Source organism: Phoenix dactylifera, chromosome 4 (genome assembly GCF_051530095.1).
Source record: "Phoenix dactylifera cultivar Ajwa chromosome 4, Ajwa_hap1_PhDact_Kaust_v1.1, whole genome shotgun sequence".
NCBI lineage: Eukaryota > Viridiplantae > Streptophyta > Magnoliopsida > Arecales > Arecaceae > Phoenix > Phoenix dactylifera.
The window spans coordinates 45,339,166-45,357,273 of NC_143193.1; the positions used below are offsets into that span (position 1 = coordinate 45,339,166).

General features: G+C 38.0%; 1 protein-coding gene across 18 annotated transcripts; it reads left to right on the forward strand.

Moving 5' to 3' along the window:
* Positions 1-611: 611 nt before the first annotated feature.
* Positions 612-18,073, forward strand: LOC103719868 (cyclin-dependent kinase G-2). 18 transcript variants are annotated; one of them, XM_089930178.1, is made up of 11 exons: positions 612-2,634; positions 2,745-2,873; positions 2,999-3,134; positions 3,224-3,312; positions 3,536-3,647; positions 3,742-3,848; positions 3,941-4,122; positions 4,200-4,335; positions 4,519-4,597; positions 5,556-5,631; positions 17,640-18,073. In XM_089930178.1, exons 1-7 carry the CDS (start codon positions 1,142-1,144, stop codon positions 4,038-4,040), a joined length of 2,166 nt encoding a protein of 721 aa, XP_089786304.1. In that variant the 5' UTR covers positions 612-1,141; the 3' UTR covers positions 4,041-4,122; positions 4,200-4,335; positions 4,519-4,597; positions 5,556-5,631; positions 17,640-18,073. The 18 variants fall into 18 exon arrangements, with proteins under 18 accessions (XP_089786304.1, XP_089786306.1, XP_089786305.1 ...); XM_089930180.1 differs by having other exon boundaries at positions 4,269-4,335; XM_089930179.1 differs by having other exon boundaries at positions 4,269-4,335; positions 17,505-17,962.
* The last annotated feature ends 35 nt before the right edge of the window (positions 18,074-18,108 follow it).

The window sequence follows — 18,108 nt, forward strand, 5'->3', positions numbered from 1 at the left end:
ATATTTGTTATCATAGCTGAAAACGATTGATCCTGCACAACCAATTGCAACTTAAATTATGAATTCTATCTCACCAGTCCTGCATTCTATCACCAACTTAATTTAGATTATAATTAAATATTATGTAATATCAATATAACAAATATTAATTAATTATCTAGATAAGCATATTATGGACTATAGATTTGCTATTATGATGGTTGTTTATTATGATAATATCAAATAGTTTTTACAATTCATGATGGTATATTTTGCCCATGCATGGAGGTGTCAACATGAATTTCAAACCAACACAATAGAAATAGAATAGAGTTAAGCAATGGGCAAATTGAATCTAGAACACATGTAAGAACTAACTAGGATGACTAATAGGTAGCAATTGTTAATAAAGATCCTCTTCGATGCATAAAATTCACCAAGAATGTTTTTTTTTTTTTTGGTGAACCAAAAGGGGTAGGGGGGATCAAGAATGTTTGAAGTTGACTAATGATACCATTCAACGTCAATCCGCCGGTTTCGATTCCGATTTCATAAATCTTGACCGTTTATCAAATACTACCCGCATCTTGATTCGTGAGTGCGATAATTAGACGCGTGAGTCGCTTAGGCCAGGAGACGCGCTCGTGGACTCGCTAGTCTCTCCGACTTTTTTTAGGTAAGATGGCCAGAAGCATCGCCGCCCGTCGAAATAAGTAAGAGAACGGGAAAACTCTCCTCCTTGAGACGTCCCCTTCTTGAAACCCTTCGCATCGCCTTCGATCGATCGCGAGGACAGGCTGCTCCAGCGAACGCTGCTCCAGATCAGATCCCTCTATTCTCCTACTTCCGTCCTCCTTTCCAGTCGATTTTCTCATCAAAGCTTCTGTCGCTGAGCGTTTTCGCTCCCCCAAAAATCGATCTCTGCGTTTTTCGAGGGTTCCAACAAATCCGATTTTTGCTAGTGTTTTTGTCCCACTGTTTTTGGTCTTTCTCGTTCTATCCCTCTGTTAATTTTGTTGATCCGACGCGATTAGGAGGATTAGGGTTTGGAGATCTGTTTGATTCTTAACTTCCTGGGTACCGGTTGCTAGGGTTTCGATTTTGCCCGCTTTCTTCCTCGATTTCTAGAGTTTCGCTCGTTCCTCCGTTTTCTAGTGTTCTAATGGGGGCGAGTCGGCACGGGGGCTACAGAGACCAAGAATTTAGGGACCGGGAATCTGATGTAGAGGTCTCCAGGAGGAAGGATTATTATCTGGATCGGTACCGTGATGGGGACCGGGACAGGAACCATGGGCGGGATATCCGGGACAGGGTTAGGGATAGGCAGAGGGACACCAAGAAAAGGGATTCTTTGAATGGGTACCACCGTTCTCCCTTGAGCACTGGCAATTCGAGTGGTAGCGGTGGGAACGAGCAGAAGCGGAGCCGGCTCTCGGGGAGGTTGGTTGATCGGGAGCCTGGGGAGCTGTCGAGTGGAAGCGGATCCGATGACCGTGAGGCTCCTGAGTTGCAGGTTAGAGATAATGGAAGTCAGGGCAAGGAAAATGGGGCTCTGCCCTCGCCAAGCAGAAAGAGGAAGTTTTCACCAATTGTGTGGGATAGGGATGATAACAACCAATCTACTGTTGTGAGTTCCAGAAACAGAAACGACCCACAAGCACCTGCCGCTCTTGCTCCACCTCTTCCACTGCCCCGCGGATATGTCCCACATAATTTGCTTGAGACAGTTCGGCAGTCCATGAAGCAGCAGTCACCGGTAGATGCGAGGGTCTCCATTGATTCACCCCACGATCAGCAGTTGAGTAATGATCATGATCCTGGGCAGATGGAGGATGAGGATGAGGAGTACCACACAGCAAGGAACATCTCCACTTCACGATGGGCAAATGGGAACAATGAGTTGGATGATGATGAAGCTAAATTATCTGATGGCGCGGTTGTGCCCAAGAGGAAGAAAAATACCCCTGTGGTTGATACACTGGACCAGAAATCACATAAGAAGGTGCTGAGTCCTGAGCCTGGAGAGGTTGTTATGAGAGAAGGTTCTGAAGGGACGGCATCCAAATCATCTGTATCTGGGGGAGACCACAGGGATGAGTATCATGGAGTTGAGGTAGATAGGAATGATTATATGGATATTGACATGGAGGCGGTTGATGGGGATGCATCTGGTCATTTGTCAGAGACTGATTCTGAGATAGAGGGTGCTAGGGCTGAAACCCCAGAACCAGTGCAATCTCCCCAAAGATGTATAGACATGCTACAAGGGTGTAGAAGTGTTGATGAGTTTGAGAGGCTGAACAAGATCGACGAAGGCACTTATGGAGTTGTGTACAGAGCAAAGGATAAGAAGACTGGTGAAGTAGTGGCATTGAAGAAGGTGAAGATGGAGAAGGAGCGAGAGGGCTTCCCGTTGACCTCTTTGAGGGAAATTAACATTTTGCTGTCGTTTCACCACCCTTCAATTGTGGACGTCAAGGAAGTTGTTATGGGCAGCCTTGATAGTATTTTCATGGTTATGGAGTACATGGAGCATGATCTCAAAGGGCTGATGGAGGCAATGAAGCAGCCATTTAGCCAGAGCGAAGTTAAGTGCTTAATGCTTCAGTTGTTTGAAGGTGTCAAGTATCTCCATGATAACTGGGTACTTCATAGGTACTTTTACATTCTCAAGTTTACAAATTAAATCCTTAGATCTATCAAATGTTTTTGGTTTGTTTTTTTTTTTTTTTTCACTCAAAACATTTTCTTGTGCTCTCCCTCAGGGATCTGAAGACGTCAAATCTTCTTCTGAATAATCGTGGTGAGTTGAAAATATGCGACTTTGGTCTGGCTCGCCAGTATGGGAGCCCATTGAAGCCATATACTCATTTGGTTGTGACTTTGTGGTACAGGTAGGTACTTCCCTTTCTTTCTTTATGTTCATATTTGTTACTTTATTTTAAGTCATTTTGTATTCTGCCATATTCTTTACTTCGTATTTGTTTTTTTTCCTTTCTCATTTATTTTGTAATGGCAGGGCACCAGAACTTCTATTAGGAGCAAAGGAATATTCAACTGCTATTGACATGTGGTCATTGGGTTGCATAATGGCTGAACTTTTAGCCAAGGAACCATTATTCAATGGAAAAACTGAGTTTGATCAACTTGACAAGGTTCCATTAAATCTTTAAATCTTCTGACTGCATACTACTTCCATCTGTTTTTTTTTATCTAATTTGCATTTATGTTACTTTACGTGCAGATATTTAGAACACTCGGTACACCAAATGAGAAGATATGGCCTGGGTTTGCTAAATTGCCTGGCGTGAAAGTTAACTTTGTTAAGCAGCCGTAAGTTACCATTTTCTATTTCTTTTCTTATCAATTTACAAGCTCCTTCTCATTTTTTTTAAAAGCTAAATACACATCATTATTTGTGTAAATCTTTTCCCTGTTGTCCAACTATTTGTGACATTGCCTAGGCATCCTGGTTTGCCTTCAGGGCACTTTGTTAGGTGCAGTTCTGTTCATGCTGGTGTTAACCTCTGACTATTTTATTTTTGCTGCTTTCCAGGTATAATAGGCTGCGGGAGAAGTTCCCACCTACATCATTTACTGGTCGTCCAACCCTATCTGAAGCCGGTTTTGACCTGTTGAACAAACTACTAACTTATGACCCAGAGAAGGTGATATACCAGAAAGAATCATGGGTTATTTATACTTTTGACCTTTTAGGCCTATTTTTTAATTTCCTAATGCTGTCCTTTGCTTTTGATGCAGCGGATAACAGCAGAAGCTGCCCTTGAGCATCCCTGGTTTAGTGAAGTTCCTTTACCAAAGTCAAAGGAATTTATGCCGACATTCCCTGCTCAACATGCCCAAGACAGGTACTTGGAAATGCTGTTTATGCATTGCAGCAGTGTATTTGCACCTCAAACAGTTTGTCTTAATTGTTGAACATATTGTGAATGCAACTTAGGCGGCTGCGCAGAATTATGAAAAGTCCTGATCCGTTAGAGGAGCAAAGGAGGAAGGAATTACAGCAAGGGGAATCAGGGACTGGCAGCATTTTTGGTTGAATCAATCAATGTGTGGTTGCACCTGAATGCTGAACTGCTACTTGTGCTCCATCAAGAAACACTGTCCACTAATTTTTTTGAGGTGAGAGGAATGTTTTCAACGCGATGTTCCACAGCTTGTGTTAGTATCAGGCGACAATTGATGCCATTGTTTAGCAGGCAACTTGATGATTTGGGTGGAGATAAGATACTTTCTTCTTTTCTTCCATCAAACAAATTCTGTTGCAGGATTCTTTTGTTCCTCGGGATCAATGATCATAAAAAGTTCTTCGTTTTATGCAGCCTGCATTGCAAGGTGTGGCATATTGGCTTTTATTTGCTAGGATCAGTTTCATTTGAAACTTGTGTTTGTAACATATTTCTCATTGGCACAATTGTAACAATGCTCGAAATGCTGGATTTAAATAACAGAAATTTATGGATATATTGCCTATAATTTTAGTGCTGTTTCTTTTGATCTTCACATTGTGTTTGCAAGATACGAATGGTGTGAAGCGGATGGGGCATTCTTAGCTTTCAATCCTGGAGAAATAGTTTGAAAGAATTCCAGTAGAAAGGTAATTTACTGATTAACACTAATTATTGTAAGCAAACAATGAGAACTCTTTGTGTATGATGATGAGTTAAATTGCTTTTGACATTGCGACCTTTATAAGGTCTTGAACTATGTAATGTTACAAATTAGTTTCTGCCTGTGGCAATGTCTATATGTAATTATTCTCCAGCCAGGCCAAACAACTGTAATACAAATGTTCAAAACTTTTGATGTGCAAGAATGATTTATGCAGTTAGAATACCATTTTTGCTCCAGTATTTGGCTCCAGATTAATTCAACAGGGTTCCATTTATAAGAGCTAGCAGTGCCTAATTCAGCATACTTCTTGCTGAATCTGGGAAGGATATATTATTATCATCGGTGTGGAATACTAAGCTTTCAATCAATAATTCGAAAAACAACAGTTCTTACTCTCAAAAGGCTATATTATTCTGAGATGCTGTGTGCATTAATTATGGTCCTGCTTGATAAACCCTTTGTCCTTGGAAGATCTATGCTATATTTTCTGACATGATTCTGTTGTCATGCTATTTATGGTAGTGCTTCACTGCTTCTATAGCTGAAGGGGGTGGAAGGCTTGAGCGCCCAGCATGTTTTCAAATAATTATACAAATACTGCTATTGTTTTGTTGGCATGAAAGTATACGACTTGCATGAAACATTCTTATAGTAGTGAAGGATGTTTAGTTGTCAGTTATTCTTGTAACGTACATTGATATAAACTATGTGAAAAAAAATTGTGTATCGACCTAATGATTTTCATGGCCTGTGCTTTTTAATCAATTGCACTCTTTCTTCACCATATGACCATTTCTTTTTAATTTATATTTATAAGGTGGTGGTTTTAATTATTGTTCTGTAATCCCTTTCAATAGTTTGCAGTAACCTGCTGATTGTTGACAATGCTGTTTGGGAAGTCAAATCAACTTATTAGTAATTATTGTTTGACATATTTGCAGTTTAAGCTATGGCTTCTGCAAAATATGGAGCTTGATGGCTCTGACTTGAAAGTAGTATGCATAGAAATTTCCTATGGTCAGTATCTTTCTACTTTTTTTTCTTTTTGTATTGAAAAGTTGCTAACTGTTCTTTGTTCCAATTGAAGATTAAATCTTGGCGGGCCCATTCTCATATATAGCATTTGCCCTTGAGACATTAATTCACCTTGCTTTGTTTTTGATCAGGTCCTTTAATCTGCTTGTCTGTCATGCTTCTCTGTGATTCTGGAAATGTGATGTTATAAGATGCACATGCGGGAGACTTGATCTAATGGTCTTATAATTCTGATTCCTGTTTCATTTAAGTTGTAATTTCTGTTAAGATGCTTAAAGTTTTGGTGGTATTTGATTTTTCTTGACAGTAATATTGGGATGACACTGCTGTATCAAAAACATCTAACTGAAGGCATACAAGATTATCAGGATAGTCACTGAGAAATACCTAAAATCCAGTTTGCATTTTTGAGATATCAATAGCAGATTTGTGAGCAATTTTATTTTACTTGATTAGTTATACATTGGAGGAATGCTTCTATGTAGGTGTGTGTATAATAGTATCTTCTTGACCAAGAGCCTTACGATAATTACATGATCCATTTAGTGAGATGTGCACATCAGTGGTTATCTTTCAGGTTCACAGTTTGTGCACTGCTATGCGACATTCATGGCTGTGCTGATCAAGCCTTCCTCTTTATATGTTGATTCTCTCAAAGTATTGAGATCATTGTTTCATTAATTAAATTTTTGTCATCTTGATCTACAAAATACTGAGAATAGTGTTTTTTTTAAGTTCCTCAATTAGATTTCTTTTGTTTTTTGATATCTTAGTATCCTTTTAGTTTCTTGTCCTGAAATTATTATCAAACATGGAGAGCGGTAGGCTGCTATATCTTGTTAGAAACATTGTTTCTGCTTTAGTCATGATTAGTTTCCTCACAGTATTCTTGCCCACTATATGTGGAGACCATTTGTCTTAGAGCGCATGAAGTCGTTTTTTGTGGCTATATACGAGTATTGCCTGGTTATATCTTTTAAATTAATAGAGATTATGCACAGCCTATGCTATGCATATATGCTATTTGTTTACCCCAAGTTAATAAGTTATCGGGTGATGTAGTTGTAAGAATTAACACGCTCTACTTAAGATTCTTAGCGTATGTTCACAAAATAAGAGAAACATTGCAAGTGTAGAGAATATTCTATGGAAGAAAAATGTTAGTTGTATCAATAAATACGTAGACCACAGTATGCTATCATTTAGAGAGTTTTATATTTTGTAATTTGTTCCTTATATATTATTTGGCAATGCAAAGAAAAATGTAGATATTGGATAAGGAAATGCTGGTAGTAAGGAACAAAGCAAAGACTGTCTAGACGAATGGATAAGGAACAAGGCAAAGACTGTCTGGACGAATGGATAAGGAACAAGGCAAAGACTGTCTAGACGAATGGATTCTTTCTTAATGTTATGTTGTTAGAAAAGTTCATTTTTGTTAGACTAGCTAGAAATGAGTATATTGCGTTCAAAAACCATCTATCTAGTAGACAATATTAATTAGTCAATGCTGAAGTTGCTGGTGACATTGTTATAAAGCTAGCTCTGGTAAATTTTTTTCTATTATTTTCCTCCATAAGTCTCTCTTTTAGCAATAGCTTGCATGATTTATCTTCTTTTGAAACTAATTATAGCAGGAAAATAATGATAAAAATGAATGATAGTTGAATTATAGTGTTTGACTTTTAGAACTTATTATAATAAGGAAATAGTGGTTAAAAAAAGAGTTGTAAGGATCCCTATCATCCTGAGCATGAGATCTTCATTGATCTACACGAAGCACTGGTAAGAAATTTTTGTGTATAAGAATTATGTAAACTCGAAATTCTCCTAAAACTTCTGACTAAATGCTTAAAGAGGACTCCTAATCTTACTCTGCAATTCTGAAAGATGGGTTTAACATTATAATGGGGAACACATTTGATTGTCACTGTACAGGACTGATAAAGGGCCTGAATTGAACCGTAGTTGTGCTAGGCTGGGGTAGACAGGATTTGGGTTATATACTTAGCCAGTCTGGAATTTTAGGCCTGTATTAGATTTGGTGGGTGTGGTTGCACTATGCTGAGCCCTAAGCTTATATATTCCTGTTATAACCAATAAATGACCATCTAGCCTCGTCCAAACTATTTTCAATCAGCTTTATGAATCTCATTTGCCAAGCATTCTTAGTTAGGGTCACCTTGATGTTATGTCAAACTTCTTAGCTTATGTCTTCCTCTCCTTACCCATCACACAAATTGAATTACCATTCATTAGCTTAATCAATTCTGTATTACTTAGTTGTTAATATGTGCAATTCTTGCAGCTCAATGTACTTCTTTCTCACTTTATCCTTTCTAGTCAGAACACCCAATCATTTGAAGTTTTGAAGCTTCTTATTTCTATTAAACTCAACTTGTTTTCTTGGATCCTTTTTATTTACTGATATTTTGAGTTGTCCAACATACGATTTAGCCATTCTATGGAATTCCCTTTAAGTCAAGAAGTCATACATCAATAAAAAATATGACAATGTTGTAAAAGCACTTCTTCACATCATTCAACCAGCTCCTATTCTGTTTCGGCATCTCCATTTTTTTGTATAATATAACAAAACTGATTATATGAATTTGCTGTTGTCTGCTAATATATTTACCATAAAATTGCATTCCTTATGCTCTGTCTTTGTTGTGCTTATTTATATGCCCTTGCTTTCTAAATCTGTCACCCATAAAGTCAGTGTTACCAGGACATGGCTGTATTGGGGTTTTTGCTGTCCCAACATGGACACAAACCAATGCTCATGACTTGCATGGCTCACACTGTAGACACGATGCCATGTTTTGCTCCTAGTCTTTTGAAGGTTTAGCAAAAAGAGAAACTGCTGGGGGGGGGGGGACGAAGGTGAGGGAGAGTGTAGAGATGTCAGTGAGAAACCTCTTCCTCTCCATCTCCAATGCTTCCTCATAGATCTGATCTTTAAAGACTAGATCCCCATTTTGGGGTGGAAGGGAACAACTCATCCTAGAGGTGACTGATTTCTCCTCCATGATGATTTGAGCTAGCGTTTTGTGAGATTTTGGGTTGAGACATCATAGATTGTTAGGGCTGCAAACGGCTTAGGTCGGGGTTAGCTTTTTGTGAAGTTTTGAGATGAAACATCATAGATTGTTAAGGCTGCAAACGGGTCAGGTCGAACCAAGGTTCGCCGTACCGGTACCAGTAGGCGTACCGGTTGCCTACCGGACCGGTACGATTCTTCTTCTCTTCTTCTTCTCCGGCTTCGGCTGGGTTCGGTCCTGTACCGATTTCAAGCTAGACCGGTCCGATACGGCCTGAACCGGCTGGTATGGGCCGGTTCGACAAACCTTGGGTCCAACTGACCCCAACTTGACCTGATTTCAAGTGCGGGTCTTGATATTGGATAGGGACCCAAGCTAATAGAGGATCAGGTTGGGTCTGGTCGGGTCCATGGAACATTTAGACTCAACAGATTGTCTGGGTCGGGTCGGGGTCATGTATGGCCTGGACCCAACCAAAAATATTTGGTTTTGGGTTGGGTGCAGGTCCACATTTGTTCGCTAACAAGATTTCTTGAAGAAAATTTTATTCTTATTTCTTATTCAAACTGAATTTTGACTGTCAGAATATTGCTCGCTAACATGGTCAAAATTTTACGAATTAATATTTATCTAGAATCGCAATCTGCTTCAAGAGGTTAATAACCTCAACAATTGGCCTTCCTTAATGTAGTGAGCTTTGTTTGAGCGCTTTTCTCTTAATAGAGGCAAAGAAGAAATGATTTGGAATATATTGGGTTAGGTCGGGTTGAGTCGGGTAACTAATAGGAAGACCCAAAATAGATCTATATATCGTACGGATCGGGTCGGGCCAAGTCAAAGTTTATAAAAACCAGACCCGACCCAAAATGTGGAACGGGTCTCATATTTGAACTTGACCCGGCCCCACGGGTTTTGAAGAATGGGTCGGGTCGGGTCTAGTCATGAGTCAACTCAACCCATTTGTATTGATTGTCAAAACAAAAATGGAGGAAAGAGAGATCAGGGAGAGAGAGAGAGGAGGGATTGAAGAGTTAAGCCAGTGAATCCAAACTCTAGGTGCCCTTTTCTTGGTGCCGCAACCAAGAAAAAAAGAAGTCTGCTTAGTGGGCATATGCACCTGTGAGTACTCTTAAGGCATCCACATCTCATTTTGGGTTAAAGGTGCTCTATATCTTCTCTTGCCCGAGGGGCATAAATAAAGTCATAGCCCAATAGTTACATCCAAAGTTATTCAATTTTCTCTAACCTGAATATTTTTAAGCTAAATATTTCAAATATTACTATATAATACAATATTAGCTATGCCGTTGTATCTAAATTTTTTGAACTTGCCGTGTCGGATGCTTTGAGATACATGGACACTTGACACCCGTGTCCTGGTAACATTGCATAAATCCAATTTGGTATTTGATCATGTTCTTTTCTCATCAATTAAAATTATGTCGTCTGCAAAGAACATATGGCACAGTATACTTCGTTCTTTTCTCATCATTTAAAATTGTCATCTAAAGAGGACATATGCCTTTCAGCAAAAAAAAAAAAAAAGAGAACATATGCCACAGTATATTTTCCTCTTGTTTGGTCCCCCCCCCTTCCCCCTCCCCTCCCCTCCCCTCTTCCCTTCTCTCTTCTTCTTTTCCTCACCCCACTCTTTGGCCTCTTCTTATTCTCTCCTATAGTCCTCACTTTTTCATTTCTCGCATTTCACACCTTTTATCTTTAGTTTTCTTCTCTTCCCCGCACCAATCTAGATAGTCCACTTATTTCTTTTTTTGCAGTTGGCTTGTACCTTTGCTTTGTGTCACCTCCTGCTCTTCCTGCCCCTAACTCCCAACAACCCTTGCTCCTTTGAGCGGTCTCAGGCGAGCTTAAGTCAAGCTTATGCTTCTCTTGAAAGGTTGGATCCAGGGATCAGATAGGGCTGTCTAGCTTGTCATAGAGTCCTTGCTAATAAACAGCGCCACTCTACAGCAGGAGAGTATTAGTAGTGACAATGCTAAGCAGCACTTCATGCTGGGATCCATATCACTGTTAGACTTGTAAATTTCCTTCTAAATAATGTGTAGGGTTTTGTAGAATTTTTCTACTTCACTAATATATTGATATCAGTGAACGACGATATGTGGAAAACAGTAGGTTAAAGAAATACCATATCTTTTGAGCAAAAGTTATAGTTTTCTAATAAACATGGGACAAAGTTTTGGAGGAACATCCTCCAAGTTCAGATTGGAACAATTTCGGGATAAGAAAAAAAAAGAGAAATGGATCTAGTTTCTGAATGGGCCTTGATCTAACTCAAAAGTTCGTCGTACAACCTACGAATGAAAATCTTGATGACTTGAAGAAATGGAGTCTGAAGCTTTGACTCCTTAATCAAGCAACTTGGCTACAATAAAGTTTGTGAAAATATAGTGTTTAATTGTTTGATGTTTCTCCCGTATTCACATTTTTAAGGATTCCAGGTGATTTTGGAAGTCAACTTAATCTTCCTAAAATTTGATTCGCTGGGAAGCACATAAAGGAAGAATATGAGCACCTTACCCCTTATTCATTTCTTCCCCCGATGCCCTTATCCTTTCCACTCAGAAAGTCCTGAGGAGTCTATCGTTGAAGACAAGCTCGTGCCGATCTGTATCCGTGGGCTCAACATTGAGCTCCGCTATGCACTGATCCCGGCTGGGATTACATCGTTCACCCAACAACTCGAGCGAGCGTTAGAGTTAGAATAGATCGCGAGAGAGAAAGTTTTCCCTGAATACCTAGGGGCGCGAGACAACTCTCTCTAAGGAACTCGGCAAAATAGCCCCGTAACTTCGGGAGAAGGGGTGCCTCCTCACAAAGGTTTGCAAAGCTCATTGAACATAGCTGCAATTGCCCTTGGTGCTAGTTTTTGAGGTGTTGATTTGTTTGTAGAGATGATTAAGCCTGTACCTTTGGTCCTCCAAATTTACTCAGTGCAATGCTCCTGGTTTGTAGCTCTCTCCAACTTTAATTCCTGCATGTCTTATGATTGGCTTTTCTGTATACTTCTCCCATTTTATGAACTATGATATGTAATTTTTAGGGCTTCAACCATTGCACATTTTTGTCCTTGTTATAATACTTTACACGGTTCATTTTCAATCAGGGAGGTATATTCTTATTAGGATGGAGATTACTTCCTGCATTGTGCTATCAGATTATCCTTCTTCCTTATGTAGACTAGGTGCATTACTATTTCATTTTCAATTTTTTTTCCTTTTCTTCCTCAATGCTTATTATGTTCCATTTTTAGAATGTTATTACTTGGAATAGAATGATCTATCCCAAAAAGGTTATCCCTCGAGTTTTGTGTTTGATCTCTGATAGAAGGGCCAAAACTCGTTCTCACTATCAGTTATTGGAAATGTCTAAACTTCTATTACTAGAACTGCACATACAAAATTAGATAATCAACAGTGTATTGTTTTTATGAAAGCGTACACATTTTATAATGTAATACAGTATTCATCGGAAGTTATGTTTGTGGCAAATCGTCATTCTTGATTATCTGTATTTTCTTTTTGTTCTTAACGTTATCCAAAATTTTGAAAATTATAATAACACTAACTCAGGATGTTTGCAAGCTCCAAATGTTACAAAGAATTTTTTATGAATAATAATCAAAATCACAATTAGTTGTGGACAATCACATATCAGAAAATTATTGTGGTCTTTCAATCTAGGACTAGTTATTTGCTAATCAAAAAGAGCGACGTAAAATACCAACAGTCTGATCCTTTTCTGAGATTTGCTGAAAGAAAAATTAGTCATGGAGGCGGCTCTTTTTTTGGTCTTCATTTTATGTAAGTTCATGCAAAATGAGAAATGCGGCTATATTTTATCCTCTTTTTATGAACAAGTCTGACTGAAGGGTGTTTAGGGTTTAGTCTATTGAAGTCTGACTGATGATTGCAGAATAAGGATAAGGTTTTAGGGTTTAGTCTATTGAAGTCTGAAGAGCACAAGGCTAAAAATGGAGATTATGTATTAGTAGTAACAAGCAAGCATGGCAAGAGAACCTTCATGATGAAGTGGAATGATGTTCAATCAAAACAAAAAGAGAGAGAAAAGAAGGGGAATGATGTCCCTTTTTGTTTCACATATGCACAGACCACTGCAAGATTCAAAACATGAATAGATTAGCTGCGCTGCCAATCATGACCTGCAACCTTCAAACTATTTAGAAGCCAAAAATTCATCCAGAAGGTCATTTACATATGCAACAAATAATCTGAAAATAGATGAAAAAGGTGTAAGTAGATGCCGTTAGAAAGAGATTGCTAAAATATTGCATCTGATGTACTTATCTTCTTTCATGGAATCCTAAGCCATATTCTTGTTTAAGAGCTCTCCCCTGACTTCTGTCTTATTTCTGCAAGAGTCTTTATGTTGGCTGATTATTGAACACTAGGCTAATAGATCACTACAAAATGTCGAACTTGAACATCTATGAAGTGATTAGTTTCTATTGATAATTAGTTACTAAATTGTTTTGAATGAAAATTCCTAAGTTTTGCTTAGATGAGTCACGTTCAACACATGTGAAGCGTATAAGTGGTGGCTATGTTCCAAATGAACTCCCTGTAAAGCACAATACTGGAAGATGGATTGTTAGATGTAACGTTGGAAACAATTGATGACAACATTGGCGTGTGGGTCAGCAAATTGACTGACTTTTTTTGTAGAAGTGGCTGTGTTCCAAATGAACTCCCTTCAAGCACTACGCTTGAAGATCAATTGTTTGGTGTAATGTCGTAAACAATTGATGGCATCATTTGCATGCGAGTCTGCAAATTGATGGGCTCATTTTGTAGATTGCTAACACAATTCTGTTTTGGATTAGGTTTAGATCTTCGTGTTTTATTTTTGAAGATTAATTTGCTAACACGATTCTGTTTTGGATTAGGTTTACATCTTGGTGTTTTATTTCTGAAGATTAATTTTCCTTTTTGTTGCTGATATTAATTTTCAAGGTGCGACTATTGTATGATTTATAACTGTTTTGGAAGCAGGTTAAGCATAGGTTGATGTTCCTTGTTATTTTGAGCTTAATTTTAGGTCTATTTTTTGGGTTTTGGTTGGTTTTTCTGTTCTTTATTAAAAAAGATTAGTGTCTGCAAGTGTGACTTTAGTCTTGGTTGGGTTAGGAGGTCATTGAGGCTATTAGAATCATATTTTGGTGAGACTTTGTAGAATTTTATCCGAGCTTTGGTGATGCTGTAAACTTCACTATTTTTGGAAAGACTATCATTTGCTTGCAAGATTTGGAAGTGTGCTAGGATGGTTCGTAGGATTTTTATAGTCCATTTTGGAATTATGAAGGAGAAGAGTAGTAAATCTGATTTAAAACTGGACTAACAGGAATTCTTGGCTCTCGGTACTATTCCTCCCTACATTTCTTCCTTTCTGTCAGCTTGAGGAATTCCCTGGGCCGTGGATTGGAACTTATTATTGATTTCTAAAGCTGCAGCACATATATCTTAAAATCAGTCTTTATAATGTGCACAAATGGTCTTGTAGCGTTCTCCACACCAACTTTTTTTCTTTTTCTTTTTTCTTTTTTTTTTTGGTTTGGGGTGGGGGGTGTGCAGTCCATGTTTAATGATTAAAGTCAAGTAATTGCTAATAGATTGAAATCTGAGACCATGGTGATTCGACTTTGATTTGTTTTTAAATCTAAGTTGTTAACCTTTCAATAAGTATCAAATGTAGATTGGACCAAGTGTTGTGCAATTGCATTTTTTTTTTCTATTTTGCCTTTGTTTGTTTGGTCTGTTTGGATGAGGGATGGGCACAACCCAAATCCAATCTGTATTTGAATCGGGTCAGATAATTAAATCCAAGCATAATCCGATTCCATTCAGGTTGGGTTGGGTATAATATTAATTTTATCAATCCATCAGATTATTCAGGTCAAATCGGATCAACAATAATCCCAACACAAACTGTAATAAACATATCTAATTTGATTACCTGCTTCTTTCATAAACATATTATATGATAAAATAATAGTATTCAAATGTAGACATTATCAAAAACATATACTATATAAGATTTGTTTGATAACCACATATAGTTGTAATTAACAACATATTATTGATCAACTATATTAAGAGGGAAAATAATTTCTTATAATATGGAGTATATATTATACTATGGTTTTTTTTTTCTGTTCGGTATGGGTTCAGATTGGAAATTTAGTTACCAAGATCTGATCCATATTTGAATTGGGTCATGTTTTGTGAATCCAAGCATAACCCAAAAATTGTTGGTTTGGGTTGAACTGGATTAATTTTGGATTGGTTTTAAAATCGGAAGTAGGTCAATCCAATCCGCGCGCAGCCCTAGTTGCATGGATGAGCTAGGATGAAAGTGTCTCAATATTTTTCTTTTTTTTTTTTTGGTAAAAAGCGGCAATTCATATAGCTCTAACGTGAGTACATCCTGCCAAGTCAGAAGAAAGTAAAAAGTACAAAAGGGGCGGAAGCTCCACTGTGGGCGTCCACAAAAGATGGAAAAGTGACAGTTGCAGGGTCTTTGACTGGAATGATAAAAAATAGGCCCAGAATTTTGAGCTGCTTGTTTTTCTCCCAAAGTTTTCGATGTGAAATTTTAAATCAGAGGTGAAAGAAGAAGAGGAACTTGGTTCATTTATACTGGAAGTTGGTATTTGCTTTATACAGTCAACTTTTTCCCTTTGTTTTGATGATTTGTTGGTTTAGTGACATGAAAATCCTTACAAAATGGCTTTCAGTTAGTTTTATTTTATCAGAAAGTAGACACATAAGACATGCTGGATTTTGGTTATTCTGTCCCTGGATCCTTGTCAAATTTGGAAATGTTGAATGGTAACTCAAGAGCACCATAGTCTCTCATGTCAATAGATCAAATTATCATGGTGGTGCTGGAAAAGTCATCATCCATAGCGCTGATGGTAGTTTTGTTTGCCCACTTTAAGACAAAATGTGCAAGAGATCTATGTATATTCTGAATGTCGTTTCTCATTGATACCAAACTCTTCGTATTGTATTTGATGTGCTTGTAAATACTCTGCATTTGGACAGGGTTTACATCTGTGCGTGGTATTTTGATAACAAGGTGCAAGGAGATCTTCTTTGCATTAAGAAATCGTCATAAATAGACTCTAAACTGAGGAAAGATGTGACTGTGTGTAAAAAGCTCAGCAACAAAAATATTGTCCATAAATAGTTAAGTAGCCAGTGAATCAAACCATACGGTCTTGTTATTCATGACATAACTGTATTAAATTTTACGCAGACTAGTACTAGGGTGGGAAATTGGAATATAAGAGTGGAAAAGTAGTGCAAAGAGATGCAGAATAAGATGGAAAATCAGAACTTTAAGCAAGGTAGAGAGAAGAGATGAGAAACTATAGTTGGACCTCAGGCTATTCACGGGTTGTTATGACGAGTGATAATGGACTTATCTGGAGACAAATAATGGTACGAGCTCTTATCATTTACTTTTGAAGCATAGCTTTATCAGTAGTTGAATCAGGCGTGAAGTGTTAACTACACTGATGGCAGCGATTACATGAGACGTGATTTTTTGATTTGAACTTCATATACTGACATTCACATAGGGAGTTCCTTCCTATTTACTCATCTGTCTCCCTGAAGACCTTAGTTACTGCAGGAATTTTGCTCTCTCTCCTTAAGAAGAAATTTCCATTGCCCTTCTAATGGCTTAGTATCGCAACAAAATCATGAATAAGTTCTTTCTGCTAGTTTCTGGCTTGCTAGGGACGGTTCATGCATAATGATCTCGGAGGTGTTGAAACCTACATCCCTGCGAATGGTATCTTTTCTGAGGTTGTAGTGACAACAGAAAGGAAGCAAAAGAGACCAAACTGGGAGAGGTACTAAAGAAAGCAGTGTGAATGGAGAGAGAAGCATGATGGCTGGCTACTGAATTTTATGAAATATATATATAACAGCCAAGTAGACTAATTCCGTGTATATAAATGCACTTTATTTTTAGCTTGACTGTTTGCTTGGATTTTGTTGTTTTCCTGCATTTACATTATCAAACTGACCTCCATGGTGGTTATGTTTTCTTGTTTTTGGTATTTGCACTTGAAAGAAAAATCAGTCGGTCTGCTATTATTGTTGATGGGATTGGAAACAGGTTGATGGCAATAACGAGTACATTGGTTCAAAGGCTATTAATGGCGTATTTTAGGTGGTTGGTTTTTGTTATAGTCCACCATGAGTTAAATGGATAGAGCCGGGATATCAATCTGGCATTTTTCATCATTTTTGCAAGTTTCCTTTCTTGCAGGGGAAAAACGTGAAATTTTTGGACTGTCAGCATGCTTGATGCAATGAAAACCTAGTGTTATGGGGTCTTCATTTACAGGTTATCAAAATGTGCAAAACTGTTAATTCTAGGCACATGGATATCCATAATCTTGATTAAAAAGGGCACGCTGAATATAAACATGCATAGGTACCAATGGCTGTCATATCTGTTTAAAATCTCTGTTTCAGATCGTTTCATAAATATAAAGCTTCTCACTTTGTGTTTAGCCATGACAACAGAAAGTTATCCTCATAACATTTGACAATATTTCTATGATGTTCATCCTGGAACTGAATCTTTTTACCAATTTGTACTCCCATTGCGCTGCTTTATTAACAATTAATTATTTTTTTTTGCCTGAAATCATTTATTCTAGTGAAGCCAGATTAGGAGTTATATCGGGAGTTTGTATAGAAGAAACTTGGTGTGAACGACTAATGTGTAATGCTAGACGGGTTAATGGTGCAGGATTTCCTTGGGATTATGGAGCGAAAAATTAATTTGAAGTGTCTGATAATCATTTTAAGTGTTTGAACGCATTAATACTGTATTAATTTGTTACGAGGAAATGCATATTATTTGGTGGCTTACAAGGAATTGCAGATTATTTGGTGGCTTGTACAATGGATGATTCAAGTTCTGTGGCTGAAGCGGCTCTCTGAGAGGGTTAACATGTATCAGTACGGGGTTGAAGGATTAGAGCAAGCAGCTGTCGTATGTTATATTGTGCATTATTTTCTCCTTCATAAGCTTTCTAGTAGGTCACCGTCGTTGGTTGTGTAAATGCACTGGTTCTTTGTAATTCTTCTAGAGCCCTTCCAGTGTAGAGGAGTAAGTACAAGTGTTTTCCTAAAGTTCTGTTTGTAATTGTCAAACTGGCGTATACAAAATGCGGCAGCCGAAAGGTGAGGGCATGATTGTCTCTACATGCAAGTGCTTCAGCTGCATTTCCAATCATTTGGACGTGCAGCGTGTACGAGCCAAAAACAGTAGTTCCAAGAATGCTGAAAATAGAATGGTCATGCTTTGATAAGTAACATGGGGTGGATCGTCTGTTCAGGCTGAGATAGTT